The following is a 27720-nucleotide window of genomic DNA, read 5'->3' on the forward strand; positions in this document are numbered from 1 at the left end:
CAATCGGCTTCGGACAAATCGGAGGGGAGGGAGACGCAGAAGCAGACAAGATGGCGGCGGCGGCGGCACAGGGCGGGAGAAGTGGTGGCGGAGGGAGTAGTGGGGCTAGTGGTGGCCCTAGCTGCGGGACAGGCAGCAGCCGCAGCGGCTTGTTAGATAAGGTAAGGAGTCAGTTCCTGGGGACAGTCAAATCCTGGGGAGGCTTGGGGAGCGGCGAGACCACCTTCCCATCCCCGCCCCCTTATTTTTGCGGCCTCTTGAGGAAAACCCTCGTCTAGCCCACCGACACGGGCTTGTAGCCCGCACGTTCCCCACTTCAAGCCCGAACTTTCACTTCTTCAGGGTTTCTTTGTCAGAAATGTACCTGGTCCTTAATGCTGGCCACCACAGCTTTTCATAATTTGATTATTCCCACACATCAACGTGGCCATCACTTTTCCCTTGTTCTGGTGTCCCCCGTACAAAGTGCCCTTCACAGACAGGGAAAACTGAAGCCCAAAGAAATTAAGGAATCTACTCGAAGTTGGTAAACCCAAACTCCTCACTACATCACCCTTGTGTGCTGCTGCAGATTCCAAACGCTCCTTCTGTCTTTGCTGAAGTTTCTGGGCATTTTTATCACGCTAATAATGAAAACATTTAAGTGTTGACTTAACCTGCTGGGATGAAAGGAAAGATTTTTCCCTTCATGTCTTCTTTACCCTCTGCCCTCTTTTCTCTGCCTGTTTGCAAGCGAGTGCCCTACTGTATACTATTGCTTGCCTCTTTCCTTCTGTGCCCTCCCAGTTGTTTGTTTGTTTTTTTAATTGTTGTTTATTTTTTTAACTGCACACTCAGCAACAAGGGTTTAAGGGAAAAATGGGGGGGGGGGCAGGTAGAACTGTTCCTGGGTTGTCTTTTCTTAGTCTTTGTACAGTATGCAGGAAGAAATAGTTTCAGGGAAGCAAGAGTCCTAGTATTGGTTCTGCGTTTAGCTCAGTGACCTTGATTGTATCTTGCTTGCTCTTCCTACGTTTATTCTGCAAAACGAGGGATTTAACCTAAATGTACCCTAGGGTCTCTTTCATCTAGTAAACAAGATTTTTTACTTTCATTGGGTACAACAACTGTCAGATTTTCCTGTGCCTAATATATAGTATGTGCTTAAGAAATGAATACATGATGGTGTGGAGAGGCTCAGATCCAGAACTTTTTGTCTTTTTGAGTTTCCAGGTTTGAATTACATGGTTCTAACACTTTTAACCCTTAAAGACAGGAATGCATTCTGGAGGCCTGCACGGTAAATTTTTCCAAGACATGTGAGAGCATTGGGAATTGATGGACAGTTTTATATACAAATTCTGAGTACCTCACAGCTAGTGATTGTTTCCCCCCCTCCCCACTAGCCTTCCTCTACCTTCCAGTTGTATCATCAAATATTAAGCATGGGCCTTCTGCTGAGGCAGAGATTACTGAATAAGGTGTCCCTTTGTGTGTGCTGGGATTTGGTTCCAGGAGCCCCTGTGGATTTTGATAACTGGAGGATGCTCAAGTCCCTTAGGTAAAATGGTGTGGTATTTATATATGAGCTGCACATCTCTAATATGCTTTAAATTACCCGTAGATTACTTATAGTATATAATGTAAGTGGTATGTAAATAGTTGCTGTGCTGTATTTTTTAGGAAATAATGACAAGAAAAGAAGTATACCTGTTCAGGACAGTTTTTTTTTTTTTTTATAGAATGTTTTTGTTTCATGGTTGGTTAATCTGTGAATATAGAGTCTGGATTTGGAGGGCCAGCTGGGTACTACATGGCATCATTATATTATGGGAAGAACCTGGATTGAAGTATATCTGCTCCTTGGAAATAATATGAAGACTGGAAAGCCAGTTAATCTCACTAAGTTTCTTTTCTCCATCAGAAATATTAGGTCTCTGGCACCTACACTACAGATTGTTTTGGGAGAATTAAATATGACAATATACATTAATAATCTCTGATTTCTGTAATGTCCAGTACAGATGTGTGATGGTGGAGGAATAAATACATCAACAATACTATTTCTGTGGTGCACTCCTGTTATCCCAGTGGGTTGGGAGGTTGAGACAGGAGGATTGCAAGTTCAAAGCCAACCTTAGCAACTTAGTTAGGCCCTAAGCAACTTTGAAAGACCCTCTCTCAAAATAAATAAAAAGGGATGAGGATATGGCTCAAGCGCTTATGGATTCAATCCCTGATATCAAAAAAAAAAAAAGAGATAGATAGAGAGAGAGAATACTAAATAACTGAATGTAAGAGATGGGGTAGTCAAAATGTTAAATATATTTAAGAAATATATGGTGTATTCAAATGTATACTTTCTTTTTGGTACTGGTGATTGAACTCTGGGATACTCGACCACTGAGCCACATCCCCAGCCCTATTTTGTATTTTATTTAGAGACCATCTCACTGAGTTGCTTAGCATCTTGCTTTTGCTGAGGCAGGTTTTGAACTCACTATCCTCCCATCTCAGCCTCCTGAGCTGCTGGATTATAGCCATGCACCGATGCGTCCGGCCTCAAATGTATACCTTTTGCAGAAATTTAAGTGAGAAAGAATAATCCTTAGATCTAATTGATAAGGGTGAGGGCTCTAGAGGAAGGCCTCTTAGGTCTGAGAGTGGAGATCAGACCTTAATTTGAGGGAGAGAGGAAAAGCATATCAGCTAAGAAAGTCTCCTTGAGCGAAGATGATCAGAATGTGAGGGTCCCTTAGGTTTCTCAGGTAGTAAGTTAACTGGAAGGTTCTCCAAGGGGATTATAGTGACAAGTAAAATCAGATTGGGGTGGGCATGGTTTGCTTGAAGTTGGAGTAGAAGTTGTTGATGGTCTTTGAGACTGTATAAAGTGATTTAAAAGGAAGTCATTCACATTGTTTGGAGAGGTAGAAATTAGAAGTTTTCTAACAAAGGACCTATGCCATACTAGTGATTTCATGGAAAGAAAAGTAAGTTTGAATTCTTGTGTAGCATGCTAAAAGCCACATAGCCTTAGATAAGGAAATTCAAGTTAATATATAACTTATCACAATAAGTATTGTGGATGTACATAGTCTTGTAAAGATTAAATTATATAATATCGATAAGTGTTCTTTATAAAGGGCTACATAAAAAGTGATGAGAACGCCAACTTGAGTAGTAGAAATAGATAAAAAGGCCTCACACAGGAGCACTTGAAAGTTTTAACCAATAAGCGAGAAACAGAAGAGAGAGAGTACTTAGGTACTGTTTAAGTGCTTTTTCTTGGAAAATTTCATTTCAGCCTTACATTGAATTCTAATTTTTGCTGACTTACTGCACATGGGAATTAAGCTGTCACTTAATATGTCATACTGTATTTTATTTCTTCACTCATTTTGTTTTGTTCAGTTTCCTTTGAAGGATTCTCTGTAGTGCTCAAGACAGTAACTACTTATAGCATTGATTTTAGCAGAGAAAAAAACTACGTAAGTGTTCAGAAACAGCTTAGAGGATGGTGTATTTAATTGTATGAATACTGTGAGAGAGAGCATGAGAAAATTGTTTTCAGTGGAGCAGGATTGGAATGAATAGAGAAGCTTTTGGTTTGAGGGAACAAGAGACTGGTACCTTTAATAGTCCTTTATTTTGATGTATCTTGATTTTGTGGGGGAGGGTTTTGATTTCTGCAGCTGAAGTTTCATTTGCCATAAAGAATTGTCATAAAGTGAGGCACATGCTTCTAGTTTTCTCTTAAACAGATGTGAATTTCTGCTCTTCTGAAACTGTTTTTAAGAACACAACAATTCTTGTTTCCTGATTTTAAAATAAGTATGCAAATCTAGTCTTCCAGTGCCCTTTACATAATGACTTGACTTAGTTTACTGCACAAAATTGCTTCACCCAAAATACATCAAGGCATTTTGTTCTGAGTGGCAGCTGTAAATAAAAACTGCTTGCATAATTTGTTTTGGCTATTAACGTTGATTTGTTAAACTATGCTTTCCTGAAGCTGTATCCAGGCTTTTTAAACCTCATATTTAGAGTCTGTCTTTGGCTGAGCTGTCAGCCTGATTTTCTATCTTAGTTGAGAGCTTAATTTCTGGAGCTAAACTTGTCTGTTTAGCTTTGAATTCTGGCTCTGCCACCTACCAGATGTGCTTCTTGGGCAAGTTAATAAATCTCTCTGCATCTCAGTTGCCTCACCTGTAAAATGGGGATAATAATAATATTTGCCTTAAAAGTTAGTATTTGGCACAAAGTAAACACTCAAGAAAAAAGTACACGTGTACAAATATATATAATTCCCACTTATAGCTGGTTCTTCTGGGTTTCAGCTTCCTTAGATAAATAAACATCACAGTGTGAGGTCTGGTTACATGAAATTCCCTTGGGTATTAGTTAGGAATAACAGATTTCTGGACCTTTTCTCACATGAATTAGATCCTGTTGAGTCAAGGCCTGGACATTGCATTTTTCACACATATCTTGTATTTATTCTGCATTTTAACAGTGTTCTTCATGTTGAGAAATACTGGTCAGATTCTGGGTATATTTTGAATGTATGGCCAAAAATATATAAGGATGGTAAGAGTGTATAATACAAGGCAGAGAAAAGAATCAAGGATAACATGTTTTTGTTCCATAAACTGGATGAGTAGAGATGTCTTTTATTGAAATGAGGAAGACTGGGAGAAAAACACTTTTGAGGGATAAGCAGATCCCTCAAATCAAGAATTTGATTCTCCCTGGTACAGTGACACACACCTGCAATCCCAGCTATTCAAGAGGCTGAGACAGGAGGATTGTAAGTTTGAGACCAGTCTGGACAACTTACTGAGACCCTGTCTCAAAAGAAAACATTTTAAAAGTCTGGGGATGTAACTCAATGGTAGAGTGCTTGCCTAGCGTGTCTGAGGGCCCAAGTTCCATCCCCAGTACCAGCAAAATAAAAGAATTGGACTCTGGCTATTTAAGTGGAGAGGGCAAATGATGTATAGGAGATGTCCAGTTTGGAAATGTGGAAGTTATCCACCTGTACATGGTACTTAAGCCCTAACACTTGGTATCACCTTCGGATGAGTATAGGCAGAGAAAAGGACCTAAAATGAGCTTAGGAGCTTGCCAATATTTATAGATCAGGAAGAAGACAAAAATCAAATAAAGAAGACAGACCTCAGTGAGAGAGGAAGGCAAGTCGTGTCCTAGAAGCTAAAGTTCACCTTTTTTTGTTTTATGTTTTAGTATACTCAACAAGGTTATGCAACCATTACTACTATCTAATTTCAGAATTTATTTATTTATTTATTTATTTATTTTTGCGGTACTGAGGATTGAACCCAGGGGAGCTCTATCATTGAGCTATATTCTCCAAATTCCTTAAGCCCCCCACCCCTGCCTTTTTATTTTTAATTTGAGATAAGATCTTGCTAAGTTGCCAAGGCAGGCCTCAAACTTGAGGGCCTACTGCCTCAGTCTCTTGAGTAGCTGAGATTATAGGTGTGTGCCACTAACCATAGCTCTCAGAATATTTTTATAATCCCCCCAAAGAAACCCTATACTCTAGCAAGCATATCTTGTTCCTTCCTTCAGCCTCAGGCAGCCACAGGTCTGATTTTTTTTTTTAAGTTGTCAATGGACCTTTGTTTTATTTATTTATATGTGTGCTGAGAATCGAACCCAGTGCCTCACACTTGCTAGGCAAGCGCTCTACCACTGAGCCACAACCCCAGCTCCAGTTCTGATTTTTTATTAAGTGATGCTGGGTATTGAACACATGGCCTCACACATGCTAAGTAAGCACTTTGCCACTAAGTTCTACCTCCCAGCCCCTACAGAACTTTTTTGTTTGTTTATTTCCAGGGATTTGTCTATTCTGGGCATTTCATATAAATGGAATTATAAAATATTTGGCCTTTTGTGGCTTTCTTCTTTCACTTAGCACGTTTTCAGGATTCATGCATATTGTATCATATATTATTATTTCATTCTTTTTTTATGGCTAAATTATAATGCATTATGCAGATGTACCATATTTTGTTTACCCATTTATGAACTGACTTTTAAAAAATACCTTTGTTTTATTTATTTTTGTGTGGTACTGAGGCTTGAACCTAGTGCCTCACATGTGCTAGGCAAGCGCTATACCACTGAGCTACAACCCCAGCCCCTTATCAACTGACTTTTGAGTTGTTTCTACCTTCTGGCTATTTTGATTACTATGCTGTAGACATTTGTGCGGCTATACGTTTTCTATTCTCTTGATAATAAACCTATGAGTAAAATTACTGAGTCTAAAGATAACGGTGTTGAAAGCAGCTGTCAAAGTGTTTTCCCCTGTTTTGGCTCAACCATTTTACATTCCCAGTAGGAATCGTTGGGTTTTTCCCCCCTACTAGGAATGTTTGAAGGAATTTACAATACAGCTACATTTTTCTGAACAGATTAATATCGTTCTTGGAACATATGATCTGCCCCCTCTATAGAATAAGGACTCATCTCACACCCTTACTGCAGTTGTTTCACTTTGAGTCATTTTTAGTCTTAGACCTCATATATACTGGAATCCGTGGTGAGATGTTTAAATCATGGATTCAGTATCTGGAGCTGGCTCTCAAAGAACTGTAGTAGTATAGGCTTGTTAAGTTACAGTCAGGCTGGTGTAGAAGCAGCCTGGTCATTGCTAATATAGTTTGTGGCAGAGCAGAGAAATGAAAAAAATCTGAGTCAGTTTCTCTGGACTTGCCACTAATGTGTATGTTCATAATTTAATTGCCACATGGTAATTTTAACTTCCAACTAATTATAATCATAAATGCAACCACTAATAAGCACTAGTAAGCCAGTGATTTCCTTTACTGTATTATTTTTTGGCCATTTTTTATTTAAAAAAATTGAAATTGAAGATTTGGTGTGTTGCTCAGAGCTATAATAGCTTTGTTGGGTTATCATGACATTTTCTGAATTGAGATCTAAATAAGGTGACTGCACATCCTCAAGATAGACATTTTCTTCCCAAATGTAACATTTTTTTCTTTTTAAAAATTTTTTCTTAGTTGTAGATGGATACAATATCTTTATTTTTATTTATTTTTATGTGGTGCTGAGGATCGAACCCAGGGCCTCACATGTTCGAGGCAAGTCCTTGCCAACAACTTACTACTACTGATCTTTTCTTGTTAAATGTGGGCATGTGAAGGAGGTAGGGATTCATATATATTTATAGCTCAAAATAGTAATCTCGGCTTCTGAGACTACTTTTAGTTAGTTTTCATTATCTCCTTATGAGATCAAAAGGAAGAAAAATATAAGTTAAAGCATCTCAAGTTCCATATATAGAAAGGGATAGTTATCCTTTTTCTTCCTATGTTCCTTTTCCTGGAAAATGACACATGACTCAGACAAGTCATCCAGGCCCTAATTCTGAATAGGTGGTCATCTGTTTCTCTTTCACGTTCCTTATAACTGTTCTGTTACTAAGCTTTGCCAGTTCTACATTGTAAGTATTCCCTTTTTGTCCCCCTGCTGCTATTTGTTGAGCATTCAGGTTTTATACTTACATCAGGCACCATCTGATGTGTTTGTCTGTGTTGGTTACTCCTCTGAAGACCATCTGCCAGGTTGCCACTTAAATGACTTTTTAAAAAAACAAGTTTGTCATTTCCCTGCTTAAAATATTGTCCATTGTCTACTTCAGAATAAAGTTCAAATTGTTCAGCCTTGTAAATAATACTGTGTAGAAGAATATGGTCTCTTTCTCATATGCCCCATTTCCTACTACTTTTCCCTCTTGTAGTTTATATCCATTTCTGAAATGGGTAGACCAAAGAAGGGAAGAGGAAAAGTTTATTTCTCTTAGAGCCGTGCACATTTCTTTAAATCAGAATGGGGTCCTTTCATTGACCACTCATTCTTGCCCCCATTCTTTACCTCTCCTGTGTGAATTGAGGAATTCTTTGAGTTTTACTACTGATGTCAAGCAAAGAAAATTCATGAAATAGTCCACTGAGGTCCTTGATATCACTACAGAACTTCTGTTTTCACTGTTATTAAAATAAGAATAGAAAGTGTAAATGCTGTTATGTTAAATTCAAGACAATTTGCTGGGCATGCTCTAATGACCAAGATTTTGTCTGTCTCCCCCATCCCCAAATCTTTTAAAGCCAAAAGGTGCATGGGGAATAGGAGAAAGCAGTAATCCCCAAATCAGTTAATTCAGAAAATGACTCCCTGCATTATTTATTTATCCTTTAAGCCTGGGTTGTATTTAACATCCTTCTCAAGCACTTCAAAAATGAAATTCTTTTGTGGGGTGGGGGTACTGGGGATTGAATTTAGGGTCACTCTCACTGAGCCACACCATGTGCATATATCACCTTGGTACAAATAATGACTAAGGACTATTTGTGTGTGTGTGTGTGTGTGTGTGTGTGTGTTTGTGTTTGTTTTAGAAACAGGGTCTCACTGAGTTGCTTAGCGCCTCGCTGTTGCTGAGGCTGGCTTTGAACTCAGTTCCTCTTGCCTCAGCCTCCTGTGCTGCTGGGATTACAGGTGTGTGCCACTGTGCAAAAAATAAATAAATGAATAACTTTTAAAAAAACATGACTATTTCTCTTTATTTACCAGATTTGACAATATTTAGTTGTTTTACAACTATCTTTCAAAGGGATTATCTTATTTAGGATAAATGCAACTCAGTGTTAATACATAGATGGTAGATTTAAATGTATTCTAGTCATTATCCTATCAAATGTTAGAATGTTTTATCTTTTTAAAATTTGCTCTAATTAGTTATATATGATATATGAGAATGCATTTTGACACATTGTACACAAATGGAGCACAACTTCTCATTCCTCTGTCTGTACATGGTGCAGAGTCACACCAGCAGTGTAATCATATTTTTTATATATATATATATATATATATATATATATATATAGCGAGAGAGAGAGAGAGAGAGAGAGAGAGACAGAGACAGACATGTATGTAGGGTAATAATGTCTGTCTCATTCTACTGTCCTTCCCATCCCCACAGCCCCACCTTCCCCTTACTCCCCTCTGCACAATCCAGAGTTTCTTCATTCTTCCCTACCACCCTTACCCCCCAAAGGATCAGCATCTGCTTTTCAGAGAAAACATCCAGCCTTTGGTTTTTTGGGATTTGCTTATTTCACTTAAAGTGATAATCTATATTCCATCCATTTACCTGCAAATGCCATCATTTCATTCTTCTTTAAGGCTGAGTAATAATCCATTGTGTATATAAACCGATTCTCTTTACCCATTCATCTGTTGAGGGACATCTAGGTTGGTTCCATAATTTAGCTATTGTGAATTGAGCATGGCTGTGTCACTGTAGTATTCTGATTTTAAGTCCTTTGAGTATATAGCTGGGTCAAATGTGATGGTTCCATTCCAAGTTTGCTGCAGAATCTCCATACTGCTTTCCATAATGGTTGCACCAACTTGCAGTCCCACCAGCAATGTATGAGTGTACCTTTTTTCCCACATCCTTGCCAACACTAATTACGCTTGTATTCTTGATAATTGCCATTCTAACTGGAGTGAGATGAAATCTTAGTTTTGATTTATGTGCAGTTTTTTAAAGAGAAATAATTTTTTATTTTTCAAGTGTAGAGGGTAGAAGAGACATTTTCAGATACATACTTTATTTCCATTATGCATTTTTAAGGAAACCACTAGATTTGTGCTTCACCAAATCAAGGGAATAGTGAACCAAGGAAAGAGTAAGATATTATAAGAAAAGGCAATCCAGTCCAAGAGCGATTAAGGAAAACCCCAGTGTCGTAGTAAAGGGAGAGTCCAGGATGATAGTTATGCAGCATGTTGAAGAGCAGCATCATTTAGATTGAAGCCAGTCTGAAGTCTCCAAGAATTTTCTCGAAGAAGAGGAAATTCATATAGTGCTGAATCTATTTGCATATATTGTGGGGTTATTTTAAACAGTTGGCATAGAATTAAAGAATAAATTGTTGATAAATATATTGTATAGTAAAAACAAACTAGCGAAAAATAAAACAAAAAGCTATGCAGGAAATAAAAAGTAAATCTAGTATTCTATATGACTCATTTGTTAATAGCATTTATGGTTGTAAACTCTGAGTTCATGATCTGCCAAAAATTAAGGTGTTATATAAGACCAAATCCATATTGATCTATGACTGTATCAAAAAGATGGTGGGAAGGGGCAGGAAGAATAACTGTAGCAGGGGGCTAAATTTCATTTTTCGTAGTGAGGAATCAGTAGATATAATGCCAAAAAAACTGAAAAATTTAGTAGCAATATCCCACCCACATCTGGCACAGGCAGTTGGATCCGAGTTCCTCCATGTGGAGTGAACTGGCTGCAAAATAAGGCTGAGAAAAAGAAGGTGACGAAAAGACCACAAGACAGGGAAGTAACTTTGAAAAGCAAGGGTAGGACAGCTCTGTCATTAGGGGTCCACCTTCCACAATGGAAAAAAAGAGTGGGAGCCCAAGTTTGGTTTATTTATACAAAGGAACTTCAAAGGTGTTCTACAGAATGTTCTTTGCCAAATAAGGCAGGAGGTGGGCTGTCCCATTGGTAGAGCAGGGGCAGAGATCTCACGCCTTGGGCATTCTACACATGGGAATGCCAGGGATCGTCCCCAAGGGGAGACCTAAGTCCCCCATGGCTCAGTACCCAGTAAAAGACCACTCAAGTAGCTTCACAGGTGGTGCACCACAGTGATATATTTTGAAAGGATATTAGAGGTAAAACCCAAAATATCAACTATAGGAGATGAGAATAGTTGTGTCTCTTTGGAAAGTAGGAAATGACTATGGACTTATGGCAAAGCAGAGATTGCTAGTTGTTGGTTTTTTATTTGGTTTGATTTGTTTTTGCGTGCCTTCCACAAGAACTAACTTGAACTAAGTTTAAGAACTAAGAACTCTTAGTCCTTAAACCATGTGCATATATCATATCACCTTGGTACAAATAATGGCTAAGTAAGTACATTTGATCATTGGTTATGCCCAGTATGCATGTATCTATTATATACTGGAGGTAATGAGGGAAGAGGAATTGTGTACGAAGCACAACATACAATTTGTCTTTTAGGTGACACAGGACAGTACTGTCTCCATCAGAAGTTCACAAGACTACCCTGATTGGTGATTTGCTAGAAGCACTAATAGGACTCAGCACATACTGCTACTCAGGAAAGATTAATACAGCAAAAGGATTCAAAGCAAAATCAGCAAAGGAAGAAAAGCTGCACAAATGAAATGCAGAGGAAAGCAAGCACAGGATTGAGAGTCCTCTGCTGTTGGAGTCCCATAGGACATGCTTACTTCCTCTAGCAGCGAGATGGCAACAGTACCTGTGGAGTAGTGTCAGCACCGAAAGTTTATTAGGGATTCTGTCTGGGTTTCTTTTATTAGGGCTGATTAAGTAGGCAACCCTCAGCCTGGTGTTTGCCAAATTCCCAGAAGGAAAAGTGTTCAGCATAGTTGAATTATTTATATAAATAGTTTATGTACAACAAGCCACTCTTATTTGGGGAATGTTTTATATTACTGTAGGGACTATTATCAGATGCCATTCCAAGACCAACTTTGCAAACAGACCTTTCTAAGGGTAGCAGGCTCATTCTTATGCTCTTTTCTGCATACTGTCCTCCACTAATTTATCCTCTGAGGTCATATGTGTTTTCCTTTTTAAGTGTTTTTTAGTTGTCAGTGGACTTTTATTTTGTTTATTTATATGTGGTGCTGAGAATTGAACCCAGTGCCTCACTCACGCTAGGCAAGCACTATACCACTGAGCCACAATCCCAACTTGAGTTTTTCCCTTTTTATTGCAGTTTTAACTTAGTGTGAAGGAAGACAAGAGTGAAGAAAAGTGATTCTAAAATAACTCTGAATAGCAGCAGAGAGATCAGGGAGAATACCATATATTTTAGTCTTAAGAGTAGTTTTGAGGGGCTGGGGATGTGGCTCAAGCAGTAGCGCGCTCGCCTGGCATGCGTGTGGCCCGGGTTCGATCCTCAGCACCACATACCAACAAAGATGCTGTGTCCGCCGAGAACTAAAAAATAAATATTAAAAAAAAAAGAACAGTGTGAATTCCAAAGTAACTCACTTCCTTATTAAAAAAAAAAAAAGTAGTTTTGAGAATGATGGAAAATAACAGTCAGAAAAATAAGCATCTTGCGTCAGTCACTGCCTTCTTTATTTACTTTGAAATGGGCTAAGTTTTTCAGGCATACAAAATGGCTGATGCTACCATCTCTTCAGAAATCAAATTATAATCTTTCTTTAACTTATGCCATTTACTGGAAATATTACTGTTTTGCTTGTTTCCAGGTACCAGACAGTGGAATTAGTGCTGAGGCTATTTCAGCACATGCTGAAATGGCTGCTTTCCTTCCTTCCTTCCTTCCTTCCTTCCTTCCTTCCTTCCTTCCTTCCTCCCTCCCTCCCTCCCTCCCTCCCTCCCTCCCTCCCTTCCTTCCTTCCTTCCTTCCTGGCACTGGGGGATTAGACCAAAGTGTGGTCTACCACTGAGCCACATCCCTAACCCTTTTAAATTTTATAAATTTTGAGACAGGATCTTACTAAGTTGCTGAGGCGGGCTCTGAACTTGGCATTTTCCTGCCTCAGCCTCCCAAGTAGCTGGGATTACAGCTGTGTGCTGCAGCACTCCTGCTTCTGTGTTATCCCTGAACATTGTTAAGAAATTATCCTATAAATTGTAGAGGCAAGTTTCTCTTCTGGGATGTACTGCAGGCAATGATATTGTCTTTTAGTTGACAGTACAGGGTCTGTTGGTCTCTTATTTATTTATTTATTTATTTTTATGTGATGCTGAGGATTGAACCCAGCGCCTCGCATGTACTAGGTAAGCACTCTACTGCTGAGCCACAACCCCAGCCCTGCTTAAAACTTTTAAATGATTTTATTTCATAAATTTTATTTTGAATTTTTATTGTGAATTTGCAAGGTCTTTCTTTTGCTTGTGGCTATCAAAATGAGATTTACTTGACTGAGTGCATGTGATCTAGCTATGTAGCTAGAAAACCCTATAATTCATGATTCAATTGGTATTTTTAGAATTTGATATATGTATGATTTGTAGGTTGGAAGGTTATAAGAATCAGTATTGCAGCATGCTATCATGAGTAATGTTCTGAAAGAAAAATTTTGTTTTTATAAGGCACCAGAGGGAAAATTTTTGATTGACTTAATCACTTTTAAGCATGACTGTTCTAGTTCATGGGTGTTTTCCCTCAACAAGTTTTATAGAACAGTTCTTTTTGTGTACTGGTGTATAGAATCACAGTCCAATTTTAAAAAGTTGATGAGATATAAATGTTTTCCGTTCTTCAGTAAACTAATCCATTCTGAAGCCAAATCAATTTCGAATTTTTATGAAATACAATATTTGTTCACTCTATCTAAAGTAAGAGTTGCTAATAAAAAATGGAAAAAAAGAATAAATATTGACTAATGTGATCTATCCAAGATTTCTCATTATTTATAAACGCTCTGTTTCACCTAAGCTGCATTCACTTAATCAGTTGAATTTTGAGATTTTTTTTTTAACCATATACTACATTCACATGTTTTTAAAAGTTTTAGTGGCTCATTCTTCACCCGTTTTCCTCTCTCTACCCATGTAGAATATCTGGATGTACCATAGTTGGTTTAATCAGCCCCTTTAGATAAGTACTTGAGTTACTTCTAGGTTTTTTTTTCTACTATGAAAAAAATATATAATATTTACATTATATATATGAAAATATATAATATTTATATATAATACTTATATATATTTATATAATATAAAATATATTATTTATATTATATATAAGTAATATATAAAGCTATATATTATAATGTTGCCGTGAGTAGCTTTATATATTATTTCATATGTGTGTAGTTATAGAAAAATTTCCAGAAGTGGATGTTGAGTCCAGGTAGCTAAATTCACTTGTGGATCTTATAATATTTTTAACATCTGCTCACAACATGTGAGAAATCAGTTATCTCTGAATAGCAAGCAATATGTGGGAAACTTTTCTAAACCTCTGTTTATAGCGAAATTAAAGCAGGTTTGTCCGAAGTCATATAACTAATTGATGTTGGGACTGGGTCAGGGACTTAGTTTGTGATTGAAAATTTAGTGCTCTAACAGATTGTACTAGATTACTGTATATGCTGTAAAATTAAAATTAAGACATCCTGTTAAAATGTAAAAGTTGTTAGTGGACAACTAATGGGGTTTTTTTGTTGTTTATTTTTTACTTGTTTTTGTCTATATTTTGTGATGGTGTTGGGAATTGAACCCAGGGCTTTGTACATGCTAGGCAAGTATTACCACCCCTGACAAAGAAGTATTTATTAAAGGAAACCCTGCCCATTCTGTTTACTGTATAAATTCCTGCATGTATTTTCTGAGTTTTGTGGTTACAGAATGAAAGGATGAACAAATGGAATTCTTTTCTTTACTCACATTTGTGTGAAATGGGGATGGAGAATATGAGTACACACTCACAGAGACTAGCCTGTGTAAGTGTTCTGGTTCTGGGCTTGTACAAGATTTTGACTTCTCTGCTTAGAGTCTGTTAACATCACATGTACTGACTGATTCTAATGGCCTAGTCTCCTCTTCTTCAACCTCTTTTTTTTGTTTGTTTTGTTTTGTATTTTAGCTCTCCATCATCAAAAGGCAAAGAATAAATGTTATGTATACTTGAGGATACTCTTAAGAAAGCAACCTGTTTTATTTTAATTGAGATGTCGGGTTTCTTGATGAACAATTTTTCTCTGTTTTACAGTGGAAAATTGATGATAAGCCTGTAAAAATTGACAAATGGGATGGATCAGCTGTGAAAAACTCTTTGGATGATTCTGCCAAAAAGGTACTTTCTTGAGGGTCCATGAGCATGTATACAGATGACAGCCCATTTCCTGAAGATCTTTTTACTCTGTTAACTTGAAGTATCCTTAATTTTCAATGTTAGAAAATAAGGCATACAGCAGTTTCCAGAACTCTTACAGAATAATTGGGGATGGGGGTGTATGTTAAAATGTAAATGTTGGGGCTGGGGCTGGGGCTGTGTCTCAGTGCCTGGCATGTGTGAGGCACTGGGTTTGATTTTCAGCACCACATATAAATAAATAAATGTATGTAATATCCATCAACAACTAAAAATTTTTTTTAAAATCTAAATGTTGGCTAGCTCAGAAAAGTTGGTAATTTATTGTTTTTGAGATTAATTCCCTTAGAGCACAAAAGATTGAGAGAAGATTGGTCATTTATCCATGGTTAGTCATTTCTCCATTTGAAAAGGGAAAAGAAAAGTTTTAACTGTATCCTATGGGGAAAGTTGAGGATTTAAAAAATATATATATTGTAAGGAGTTAATGGACTTTTTTCCTAGGATCCTTTATAAATGTCTTAAGTTGTCTTTGTTTAGAATGGTAAAATACCTGTTGGAGAGAACTTTTTGTTAATTCATATAATTTTTAACAACTTTTTCATAGAAATCAAGAATAAAAGCACATAGCATGAAGAAAACATTCCTGGTAGCTTGATTCCTTTTCTTCTCACTAGGTACTTCTGGAAAAGTACAAGTATGTGGAGAATTTTGGGCTAATTGACGGTCGCCTCACCATCTGTACCATCTCCTGTTTTTTTGCCATAGTGGCTTTGATTTGGGATTATATGCACCCCTTTCCAGAGTCCAAGCCAGTTTTAGCCCTGTGCGTCATATCATATCCTTTACTTATCAGGTTTGTTTTCTACTAACGGTCTTTACATATGGCTTTATAACAGTCTTTACATATTACAGAGAGATATTCCTCTCTGTTCCCCATAAAAACTTTCCTTCTTGGTACCTGCTTATGTTAGAATTTAAAATAATAAGCTGTGGGCATTTAAATTTGTTTAGCGTCTTTGATATTTTAGGTTTAATATGTTGTTTTATCTGTAATTCATTTTAGTTATTAATGTAGAAATTCTTATAATTGTAATATAAGCACTTAATAGCAGTACATACAGGAGTAATGAGACCCAGCTTGTCTCACTTCTAGCCCAAAACTTTCCCCATTAGACTAGGCTGCTTTAAGCCACTTACACAGAATATTAGACAAGCATCAGAGTTTGAAGAGTCAGAAGTCAGGTTTCCTTGAAGTTGAGGGGCTGGACTGGGAGCTACTGACTATGGTATAAGCTTGACTTGTGTTACAGTAGAGTTAAGAACCTGGGGGAAACTGCAGAATATAATTTGAAATCTTATGTGTGTGAAATCTTATGATAATAAGAAATTAAATTTTTGATACTGAATTTATCTCACTTATGGTTAATATTCAGAATTATGAAAATTAAATGAGAGATTTTATAATTGACTTGGTATCGAATACAGATAGTTGCTAATTTAAATGGTCCAATCTAAGATTTTCCTTTTTTTCTTAATTATTTTCAGTTGTAGATGGACACAATACCTTTATTTTGTTTATTTATTTTTATGTAGTGCTGAGGTTTTAATACCAGTGCCTCGCATATGCTAGGTAAGAGCTCTACCACTGAGCTACAACCCCAGCCTGCAATCTAAGATTTTTTGACTTTTCAAGTTATAGCTGAAACAAATAGCAAAAAAGAAAGGATTTTTTTTTTAATGGTTTCAGTACAGTATTCAGTAAATTACCCAAGATACTCATCATTTTATTACAAAATGGGCTTTGTGTTTGATGATTTTGCCTAGCTACAGGCTAACGTAAGTGTTCTGAGCAAATTTAAGGTAGACTAGGCTGAACTAGGATGTTTGGTAGGTTAGGGATATTAAATGCATTTTTGACCTAACAGTGTTTCCATAATTCCATCGTCAGTTGAGGAGTATTTCCCCTCTCCTTTTTAATATAAGTTTAGAATTATGGTTGTGACCTTACCTACCCAGCTTGATTATTTCTCAGAGGTTGAAAACAAAGAAATTTTATTGTGCTGTTACTACTACTACAAAAGTTATATTCATGAAACTTTTTTTTTTTTTAATATGGTCCCCTCACCCAAACCATCTGTATATTTGTTCTATACTTTATTTTTTAACTTAAGAAAAGTATAGTGGACATCTTTCCATGCTAGTACATGCATCTCTATATCTTTTTTTTTTTTTGTATTGGGTAAGTGAATCCATGGGCGCTTAACCATTGACCACAAACCTTTTTTGTATTTTATTTAGAGACAGGGTCTCACTGAGTTCCTTAAGGGCTCACTAAGTTTCGAGGCTGGCTTTGAACTAGTAATCCTTCTGCCTCAGTCTCCTGAGCCTCTGGGATTATAGGCATGTGCCACCACTCCTATCTTTACATGATTTTTAATTGTCACTGTATGTCTGCTGTGTGCTATCATTGTACTAGTTCAAACAAATTATTAAACACGGTTGCCATTACCTGAAATATTTTAAAAGGTTCTATCCCCACAGGTAGTTAGCAAGCCATATATTATAAGCAGGCCCTGATCAAAAATGGTATTATTATAATTGGTGTCAAATGATAGTCCGCAGAATTGGCACTATGTGATCCCTGACCCCTTTTAGTAACCAGATCAATCATCTCGATATGAATTTTGTTTTTTATTATTGCTCAGTCTTTTTTTTTTAATTTGTTTAAATTGGTTGCATATGACAGTATGATGATCTCGATATGAGTTTTTGACTATTAAGGCAGTTCAAAAGAATTATGACTCAGGTTCTGTAGACAGTTCCTAAGGGAACTCCAAAGAAGTTTGAACAGTGACAGAAATGTTACAAATATATGGTCTTCCAGGAGAGTTGTTTTGATGCTACTTTGGTTATATTTGTTTAAAACAAAGCAAGGTCAAGTCAGTTTTATATATAATAGTAGTAACTACTATTATAAGTATCTTCTGTTTGCTAGACGCAATATATATGTATATATTTATGCATAAACTTCATGACAGTTTGAAAAAGTCACTATTATCCCCATTTTAAAAGAGGTGAGAATACTTGGGGAAGAAAAAATAATTTATCACAGTTATGTTTGTTGAAGGCCTTCAAGATTCACATCTTAGGATCACCTCACTCTAGAGTCTATATGCTTTGCACTATACTTTCATGACTTCTGTGTTTGAAATTTTAATTACAATGCACACAAAACTCTTGGGCCAGGTACAGCAAGTACCTGTCAGATATGGTGGGCAATGCTGTTAACTGAATGTAATAGTAATTGTACAGTGTAACTAATTTGAAGTCACTTTTATTCTAGTTACCTTTGAGATTGATGGAACCTGGTCAAGTCCATTGTGATTATTGTGTTTTTTTTAAATACAGAAATAGCACAAATTATGACAAAGTCTTGACAGACTTTGAGATGTTTGGAGGATTTATCAGAGAATGCCTTGCATCTCTTCGTACATAAACATAGGATGAAAATGAAACAGTTATATTTTAAGTGTTTTTGCAGTAAGGCAAAATCGACCATCTTCTTTAAGACTATCATGAGGGACTGGGACTGTAGTAGCTCAGTGGCAGGGCACATGTAAGGCACACTGGGTTTGATCCTCAGTACCACATAAAAATAAACAAGCAAAATGAAGGCATGCTGTTCATCTACAACTACAAAAAAAAAAAAATTAAAGAAACTATCATGAAAGTTTTTGTGTTCTTGCTTGTCAGTTTGTGTTACTTCTCTTTTGTTTATGTATTTTCCCCTTAACTTTATTTGAACCTATTTTGTGATGATGGGGATTCTGACCATTTATACCTCATATAAGGAGAAGAGCATCTTTCTTGTGGCTCACAGGAAAGATCCTACTGGGATGGATCCTGATGATATTTGGCAGCTGTCCTCCAGTCTCAAAAGGTAATGACGGTCCTTATAAATTCTTAAATCCTGGTGTTGTATTTGCCCCATGGTGTCATCATTATTAACAACAAATATTGTATGTGTGTTCTATGCAGATCATGCATAGTGCTGGTGATGTAAAATGAAGAAAGGGATGTGAATGATCTAAAAGGTTTTTCCTAACATTGCAGTTCTGAGATTGGGTTATCACAGAAATCCTCTGAGGATAAACTAAGAAAATACTTTAGTGAAAGGATAAAGAATTTATCCTTTGTGACAAGTTAACAAATGACAAAGGTATGAAATCAGTTATCTTTGGAAAAACCTCTGTTTAGTTTTTGTGCCTTCTATGATCCTGACTGCACTCTAAATGCTGTCAAGAATCTCTGGAACATTGCTCTGTGTGACTTTATAAAATACAGTCCAGAGTCCATGTAAGTATCCAGAATGGAGTCCATGTGCCAGCTCAGTCTGTTTCTCAATGTATGACTTTTGATAAATCATGTAAACGATGTGCCTTTAGTGAAGTCAAAAAGGACTCTCTTAGAGTTGTTGGGAAGATATGATAGCAGTTATAATAATAGCAAATGTCTATTATACCAGTCACCATAATAGCAAATGTCTATTAAACATTCATTGTTTTTCAGGTATTGTGCTAAATAGACTTTAAAACATATGTTTATAGATAAGAACACAGGTCCAAAGGTTACATTAATTTTTCTAGCATCATGTAATCCAGAAGTCATGCCTTTGTCATTAACTAAAAATACATGGTATACTTTCTAAAAGTAGTTCCTGAAGTTACAATTATTCACATATATGAAGATAACAGCATCAGCACCAAATAAATGCTCTCTTTCATTGCTGATTTGTGAAGATGTCTATGAAGAAGGGGAACAGACCTTCATTCTGATGTTATAGCTGAGTTCTTGCTTATCCTTGGAGCAGGGCTTCTAGCTCTTTTTTTACTCAGCTGTGAATCTTAACTTCTTCCCAGGCCACTGAAGAAGAGTTGCATAATTTTAGAATCTGGCAACATCTTGATTTCATTATTTTTATTCTGACATGTTTTTTTTTAACAGCCTTATTGAGATATACTTCACCTCCATATAGTTCACCCAAAGTGTACATTTTATTAGTTTATAGTGTATTTACAATTATTTGCAATCATTACCATAGTCAACCCTAGAACATTTTCATTACCTCAAACAAAATCCTGTAACTTTTAGCTATTATCTCCTTTTTCTCCATTTCCCCCCAACCTTAAGCAATATCCGATTACTTACTTACTATGTAAATATTTTCTATGAACATCTAATGTGAATTAAATTTTAGAATGTATAGCCTGTGTGGCCTTTTGTGACTAGTTTCTTCATTTAGCATAATGTTTTCAAGGTTTAGGCACATTGTAGCATTCTTCAGTACTTCATTTCTTTTTAAAGGTTGAATAATATCCCATTGCAAAGATATATCACGTTTTGTTTACCCATTCATCAATTAATGGTGACATTTAGGTTGTCAGCACCTTTGGGCTATCGTGAATATTCTGCTGTAAAATCTGTGTACAAATTTTTGTGTGGATATGCTTTCATTTCTGTTGGAGGGGAATTACTGAATCATATAGTAATTCTTTAACTGTTGGAGGAATTGCCAACCTGTTTAACAAAGTAAGTGCACCATTTTACAGTCCCACTAGCACTATATTAAGGTTCTGATTTTTCTGTACTCCCTTCTCATTTTTGCCAGTTGCCATATTGTTGGTGGAGAACATTCTCTGTCCTCCCAACTTCTTCTAGTAGTTTAATAGTTCCTGGTTCTGACATCTTGTTCCATAACTGCCCTATGGAATGGCAGTGAAAGGTTTCACAGACCACCATTTGCCATCTTCAAATTTATACAAGCTTTGTGACTTGTGTAAGAATTCTGCAGTTTACTTGCTTCTCAGCACATTTATTAAATACCCTGAACTCCATTAGCATGTGCAGTCTTTCAGTATCTGTCCTTCATGATATCTTTTTGTGCCCCTCTCAAAACATGTATTTTTACTCTAGCAATATCATGGAGTTTTTAATTTGCTGAGTTTTCCAGTTGACCCTGTGCCTTCAATCAAGATTGTCTTCTCTGGGTTGATTATCTGTCACCTGCCTCCTACTTGTTATCCTCCTAAGGAGTCTTCCCTGACATAGCTTAGTCTGGTTAGGTACACCTAGGTATTCTTGAGTGTCTTATGCTTATCTCTGTTACCCTGGTCATTTGGAGCTATATTACTTATCTTTGTCTCCTCCTAGACCCTCCTCCTTTGCAGTGTGAGCCCCTTTACCATTCACTACATACTAGATACTTAAGCCAAGGCAGGGATTGTCTCAACTTTAGGTCCTCGGAGCTAGCTTAGGGCCTAGCACAGTTTAGATGTATAGAAAGCTTTATTGTGTGAATGACTGAAATGTACTTGAACTTGGCTGCAGCCTTGACCTCCTAACCTGCAGCCAAGTCATTGTCAGCACCCACAAATCCCCTATGTCTAGTTTCCTCTCTGAACATTCCCTTCTCTTTTTGGCCCTAAATGAAACCTGACCATAACCTCTGAAGACATATTTCTCCTGCATGCTACAAGTGGTGACTGATGTTTCATAGCATTTGTTACCCATGTGCTAGAGAAGGGAGCAGGTTTTCCCTTTGCTGCTTTCAATTCATCCTTGGTCCCCCTCCCTAAAACACCAGCTTTAACTGCATGTTCTCACATTTGCCCATTCTTATCTTCCTCATTGCAGTTAAATGCAAACTTACTCTTTCTTGATGATAACTTTTTGTCCCTTCCTAGGTCTTGGTGATCTCTGTGTCCAGATAGGTAAATTTTTTTCCAGTACTGTGACCTCTCTGTTTTACTTTTCTCCACTAATTACCTTGTTTTCTACCGTGTCTTAAACACTTATTTCCATGGATATGCCCTAGAAATTTCCATAACTAATTACTTTCAATAATTTCCATTTTAAATATTCTACTCTTTGACCTGTGCTTCTTGGTTTTTGTTTTTTTTAAGTTCTTCTGCATCTCCATTCTAAAAGAATTTTGGATCATTTTGACTCAAGTTTCTCCAGTCTGTCAACAAATCTGTTAACCCTACTGTGTAAATGTATTCAGTCTGTCCATTTGCCATCTCCAATGCTACCATCATTTCCCACTTAAGTTACTGTAATAATGAATTTCTGCAGCTGCATTCCCTGCCATCTTTGGAGCTATATTGTTTATCTTTGTCTCTTCCTAGGCCCTCCTCCTTCGCAGTGTGAGCCCCTTTACCATTCACTACATACTAAATACTTAAGCCTAGGCAGGGATTGTCCCATCTCTAGGTCCTCAGAGCTAGCTTAGGGTCTGGCACAATTTAGATGTATAGAAAGCTTTATTGTGTGAATGACTGAAATGTACTTGAACTAGTCAAACTGATCCATCTGAAACGTCACATCACCTTAGTCTTCAGCTCAAAACTCTTATGCAGGGAAAAAGCTAACTTTCTAACTGTGGTTTAGAAGTTAATATGTATCTATTGTCTGTACCCCTAATCAATGGTTGTCATTCTCTCCCACATCATTGTGTTCATCAAGACCCTTTTCTACTCTTTATTCCTGATATGTTCTGTCTAAGGGCCTTTGCACTTACTTCCTCTGCACAGGATATCAATTTCTCTGATAGTTCATTCTCTTGCCTTCTTTGGGTTCTGCTCAAACATTTGCCTAATGAAACTTCCTCCCCTGTTATATTTAAAAGAAAAAAATTTTTTTTGGTCCCCTCACACACACTATAATGAAAATCCCCAAAAGGCAGAGGTTTATATATATTGTTCATTGCTGTATATTTTTAGTATCTAAAACTAGGTAGTGTTCAATAAATGTTTGAGTTAAGGATAGCTATTTCTAAGATGCATCAGGTTACAACGCATCAGATCATGTCCTGCCATCAAAGGAATGTAACTGCTAATAAAACAGGGCCCAGAAGTCAAAAAATTACTGTGATTCAGTTAACAACAAGTGAATGGAGCTTGAGAAAAATCTTTTGAGGTGATTAAAATAGTTCAAGGGACTTCACTAGTCATTATCCAAGTTGGGATAACGTTCAACGACTTATTGAAGACTTATGTTTTTGGGAGGCTATGGTCAAATAGTAGGTACCATTCTGACTATGATAGTAATCCTTAAAGTAAGTGGAAGTGTTTCTGTTTTAAGCATGCAGAAATAGGTGTATAAGAAACTTCTTCACCTAAGGATAATACCTGCATGATAATCCACTGAATGTGCCCTAATAAGTGGACAGAAGCAGGTGGTGAGGGGGTGTCAGACTACCAGAAAATGGTATCATTAAATCCTCTTAATGGGTGGAAATAGTAAAGACCTTCCTGGTACCTTAAAGTATAACAGGAATCTCTGGAGTTCATGTAGTAAAGCAGTGAGTATGGAGTCAGTAGAACCAAGAGCTCAATTTTTACAGATTGCAAGGGTTAAGCACCCTAGAATTGGGGAGCCTCCTTGATAGCAAGGGTTTTTTATTCAGAAAAATGTGGTTGCCTATCCAAGTACCATGCTGATAGTAAGCAGTTAAGACAAAAATCCTTGCCCTCAGGAATCTCCCAGTCTAGTGAAAAACACAAATACACATTTCAGTACAGATAATTTTGTTGAAAGCATGGAAGCTATCTTTAAAACTGAATATCATAGGCATTTAGTATTTGAATTGAATATTAATTGATGGTGCTATGGAAGAAGAAAGAGACACGTGTAACCCAGATGAGGGTTTGAGAAGGCTTTTCCAGAATAGTTTTGGGCCCAAGTATAAAGTATTTGCATGTTCCCTATATCACCAGTGCCCACCTTGTTCTTTCAGAAATACTTGGTGCTCCATTATTACTGGTTGCATCTGTGCTCTTGTTTGTTTTTCCCTTTCTCTTCAATTTTAAAGCTTTTTATTATACATGTTTTTAAATATATAGAAAAGTCAAAATAACACAATTCCCATGTGCTTATTTCCCAGTTGCGGTAACTGTCTGCATTTTCCAGTCTTGTGACATAAGCACGTAGCATTTTTTTCTCTTACTGAAATATTTTGAAACAAGTCCTGGATATCATAATCAGTCATCCACAAATAACTTTAGGAAAATACTACCATCACACTTAGAAGTATGCATAATATTTTATAATATCTTCTAAAATGTGTTTGTTTTTGATATTCTGTCTTTTGCCCTGATGCTTAGGTTTGATGATAAATATACACTGAAACTGACCTTCATCAGTGGGAGAACAAAGCAGCAGCGGGAAGCCGAATTCACTAAGTCTATCGCCAAGTTTTTTGACCACAGCGGGACACTGGTCATGGATGCATACGAGCCTGAAATATCCAGGCTCCATGACAGTCTTGCCACAGAAAGAAAAATAAAATAGCCAATTCTAAAAGCAGCCCTCTTTCTGCTGGATCATGCTGAATTACTGGATGGGTGGGGGAAGAAACAGAACTTAAAATGGGTAAAGTAAGAAATGTTTAAAATGTCCCTTTTTTTGTTCTGAAATTTTAGTCTCTTCTGGAAAAATAGGATTTTCTAGCACAGATATGAGAAGTTGTAGCTCTTATTTCTAGCTGTAGCTTCCTTGGTCTGCTGATTGTGTTGTTTTGACTTGCTTTGGAAAAGCATTCTTGCTAAAAGCTGTATAAGACTTTTTTTTTTTTTATGTAGTAGTACTTTCTATAGTATAGCTTTGTGCCATGCAGCATTTGAAGACTCAGTTTTAAAAAATTGTTAACCTGTTGCTGACTTCATGTTAATTTCTGTTTCAACAACTGTTTCCTGAAGAATTCAGGATGCAACTTCTTGTGTATGACAGCTTTCCTCACACACCATTTTTGTGGGTGTGTATATATCTGACTTGGGGAAACTACAAAAAAACCCACAAAATATAGCTTTTAAATTTGTCTAAAAAGACCTGCCTGTTAAACATTTTGTGTTCTTAATCAATTGAAGAAGCCAGTGGCATTTTTAATTTTATATTGTCTGTTTTCCATAGTATATCCCTGTTGATTTGTTTGCGACCTTTATTAATTGCCATTTTCTAAAATTTTTTTCAATAAAAGGAAAGAAGATGTGAAAAAATGAGTCATAGTCTTGATGGAAGGACCAGAGCAGCAAGTGTTATTAGTTTCTCTACTACTGTAGAGTTTTTTTTCATTTACAGGCTGTTTAACTATTCATAGAGCCCTGAAAACTCATAACTGAGAAACTCGTAGCTCTCTGGTAAGAATAATAAGGACACTCATTACTTGGTCCCAGGAAGTGTTCCAAGTACCTTACATGTATTAACTCACTAAAGCCCACGGTACTTCTAAGAGGTAGGTACTTTTATTATCTCTGTTTTGTAGATGAGGAAGCTGAGACATAAAACTTGAATTATTTGTCACACAACACTTAATAGATCCCATTGTAGCACCAGAGTTTGTGTTTCTACTATAACAAAAGAGCATCACCAGGGAGTATTGATGCATGCCTGTAATCCCAGCTACTCGGGGTGCTAAGGCAGGAGGATGGCAAATCTGAGATCAACCTGGGCCATTTAGTGAGGCTGTGTCACAAAATAAAAAGGCTCGGTGCTAGAGCACTTGCCTAGCATGTGTGAGGTCCTGGGTTTGATTCTCCATCATACACACACACACACACACAAAACAAATTTTTTTGCAGTATTTCTGCAACCTAGTTCGAGAAGAGTTCAGCCTTTCCTAGATCCTATGACCTTTAGGAATATTGTTCCTCCAGCTTTAAAAAAGTGCAGTTCCAACTACACTTAGTACCACTAAGGAGAGGGTTACCAGTGTTTTTCGTTATTTACAAATTTCAGTTGCTAATGCATATTTAGTGTTTGTAATATTTTTGTTTATTTTTTAGAAACAGTATTTTCTGCTTCAGAAAAACCTTGGGAAATAAAAGATGCAGATTCTATTTGCGTACACACAAAGTTGTATTTCTTTTGAACTGAGTTCCTTCTCCGGTTAGAGCCCTCTCACCAACTCTACCTTATATCCACCCAGACTAACCACATTGTACATCCCATTGTCTCCTTGATGGAAATCATCTAAGAAAGCTGCATTGTCACTGATTTTATTGAATATATCCTGTCCCCATTATCAATCTTCTCTGCTATTAAATAGAAAACCCAGCTGAAAGAACATTATGTGCAGGTAACTCCTCTGATGTCCATGCTACTTTAAAAATCAACGGAGATTCTTATAAACTTTTTTTAATGCCATGGATCTTCTTGATATTCTTTTCTATGGTCCACTTATCAGACTGATGTTTTGAATGCTTAAATTTAACATTGCATGTTAATGAGGAATTAGAGAACTGGTTACTGGCTGAATAGTGGGAAATAACTTGAGAGATCGCTCTGATTTGGATCTGAAATGTTCGCTGAAGGCTCATGTGTTGAAGGCTTGCTCCCCAACCTATATTACTATTATTGGAAGGTGGTGGAACTTTTAGGAGGTGGCGCCTACTGGCAGGAAGTTAGGCTATTAGGCTATTACAGAGGCCATTCCTCTGTATTCTTTTGGCAGTAAACTACTTTGTGATTAATTGGAGGGGATACTGGACCCTGCCCCAAACTTGTGAAGAAGTTTGCTCCCTCGGTTCCCTTCCCATGGTTTTCTGCCTTGCCACAGACCTAAAGCAGCAGTGTCAAATGACCATGAACTAAAACCTCTGAAACTGAGCCAAAGTAAATATTTCCTTCTTTAAGTTTGACTTATCAGTTATTTTATCACAACACAGAAAACTATCAAAGATAATTGCTCAAAAGATGCCCCTTTTTGTTGTTATTTGTTTTTAACTCCTCTGATTAGGAGGACTTCCTGATTAATCTGGCAACCAGCCTCATTTCTGCCCCATTTTAATTAGTTACATATATATAGAGAGAGGAAAAAGACAGATGCAGACATGCACTTACATGAGCCTAAGAAGAAGGGAAGAAACTAGGTATGTAAGAAAGAATGGCAACTTTGAGCTGTCTTACAGCCAGCTTCCTATAGTCTATCATGCCAGCCTCAGACCTGTGCAGACACAATAGTAAAGGCCTCAGAATTTTTGGCAGTGGATCTTGGTTGACATGAAGGAGCTTTGGGCCTTACAGGGAGATTTCTCTGAAACAGACTTTTCTGGGAAATCACTGATGAGGAGTGAGTAGTATTTGGTCACCAAATACTGGATTATGTGACCTTGGAGAAAAAGGAACTGAGAAAGGTAATGCATGAGGCCTGAATGTCCCTGAAGAGTCTTGCTTTGTATGAAAGCAACGTGTCACTGTCTTCCTAGGCCATTCCTCTGTATTCTGTTGGCAGTAAACTACTTTGTGAGCAGGGTTTTGCACTGTTTACTATAAAAGGGTTGAGTCTACAACATCAGGGTCTGCCCGTAGAGGAATTCATCTAGGCCCATCTGTGGCACTTTTGGGAATGGGAGTCATGGGGAACTGGCACAAACATTATGTTCATGTTTCTTATTGTACTATAAGTAATAAAGTTTTTTTTGTCTGATCCAGTAGTCTCTTGTCTTCTGCTAATATCATGAAAGAATAGCAGTCTAACTTACTAGCTTGCAAGTAGGATAAAATTCTAGACCCTTTATAACCTCTGAAAGTTTTATTAACAAGAGTGGTATCTGGCTGGTTAGTGGCACGTGCCTGTAATCCCAGTTGCTTGGGAGGCTGAGGCAGGAGGATGGCAAGTTCAAAGCCAACCCATCTCAGCAACAGCAAGGCACTAAGCAACTCAATGAGACCCTGTCTTTAAATAAAAAACAAAATGGGGCTGGGATGTGGCTCAGTAGTCAAGTGCCCTGAGTTGAATTCCTGGCACACT

At 37.1% G+C, this 27720-nt stretch overlaps 1 protein-coding gene across 1 annotated transcript; it reads left to right on the forward strand.

Annotated features, from left to right (window-relative positions):
• The first annotated feature begins 6 nt into the window (after positions 1-6).
• On the forward strand, positions 7-27396 carry Spcs2 (signal peptidase complex subunit 2). The gene is made up of 5 exons (XM_078046676.1): positions 7-161; positions 14808-14891; positions 15587-15746; positions 18717-18852; positions 24077-27396. Exons 1-5 carry the CDS (start codon positions 51-53, stop codon positions 24261-24263), a joined length of 678 nt encoding a protein of 225 aa, XP_077902802.1. The 5' UTR covers positions 7-50; the 3' UTR covers positions 24264-27396.
• Positions 27397-27720: the final 324 nt, after the last annotated feature.

This window comes from Ictidomys tridecemlineatus, chromosome 4 (assembly GCF_052094955.1).
Source record: "Ictidomys tridecemlineatus isolate mIctTri1 chromosome 4, mIctTri1.hap1, whole genome shotgun sequence".
Taxonomy (NCBI): Eukaryota; Metazoa; Chordata; class Mammalia; order Rodentia; family Sciuridae; genus Ictidomys; species Ictidomys tridecemlineatus.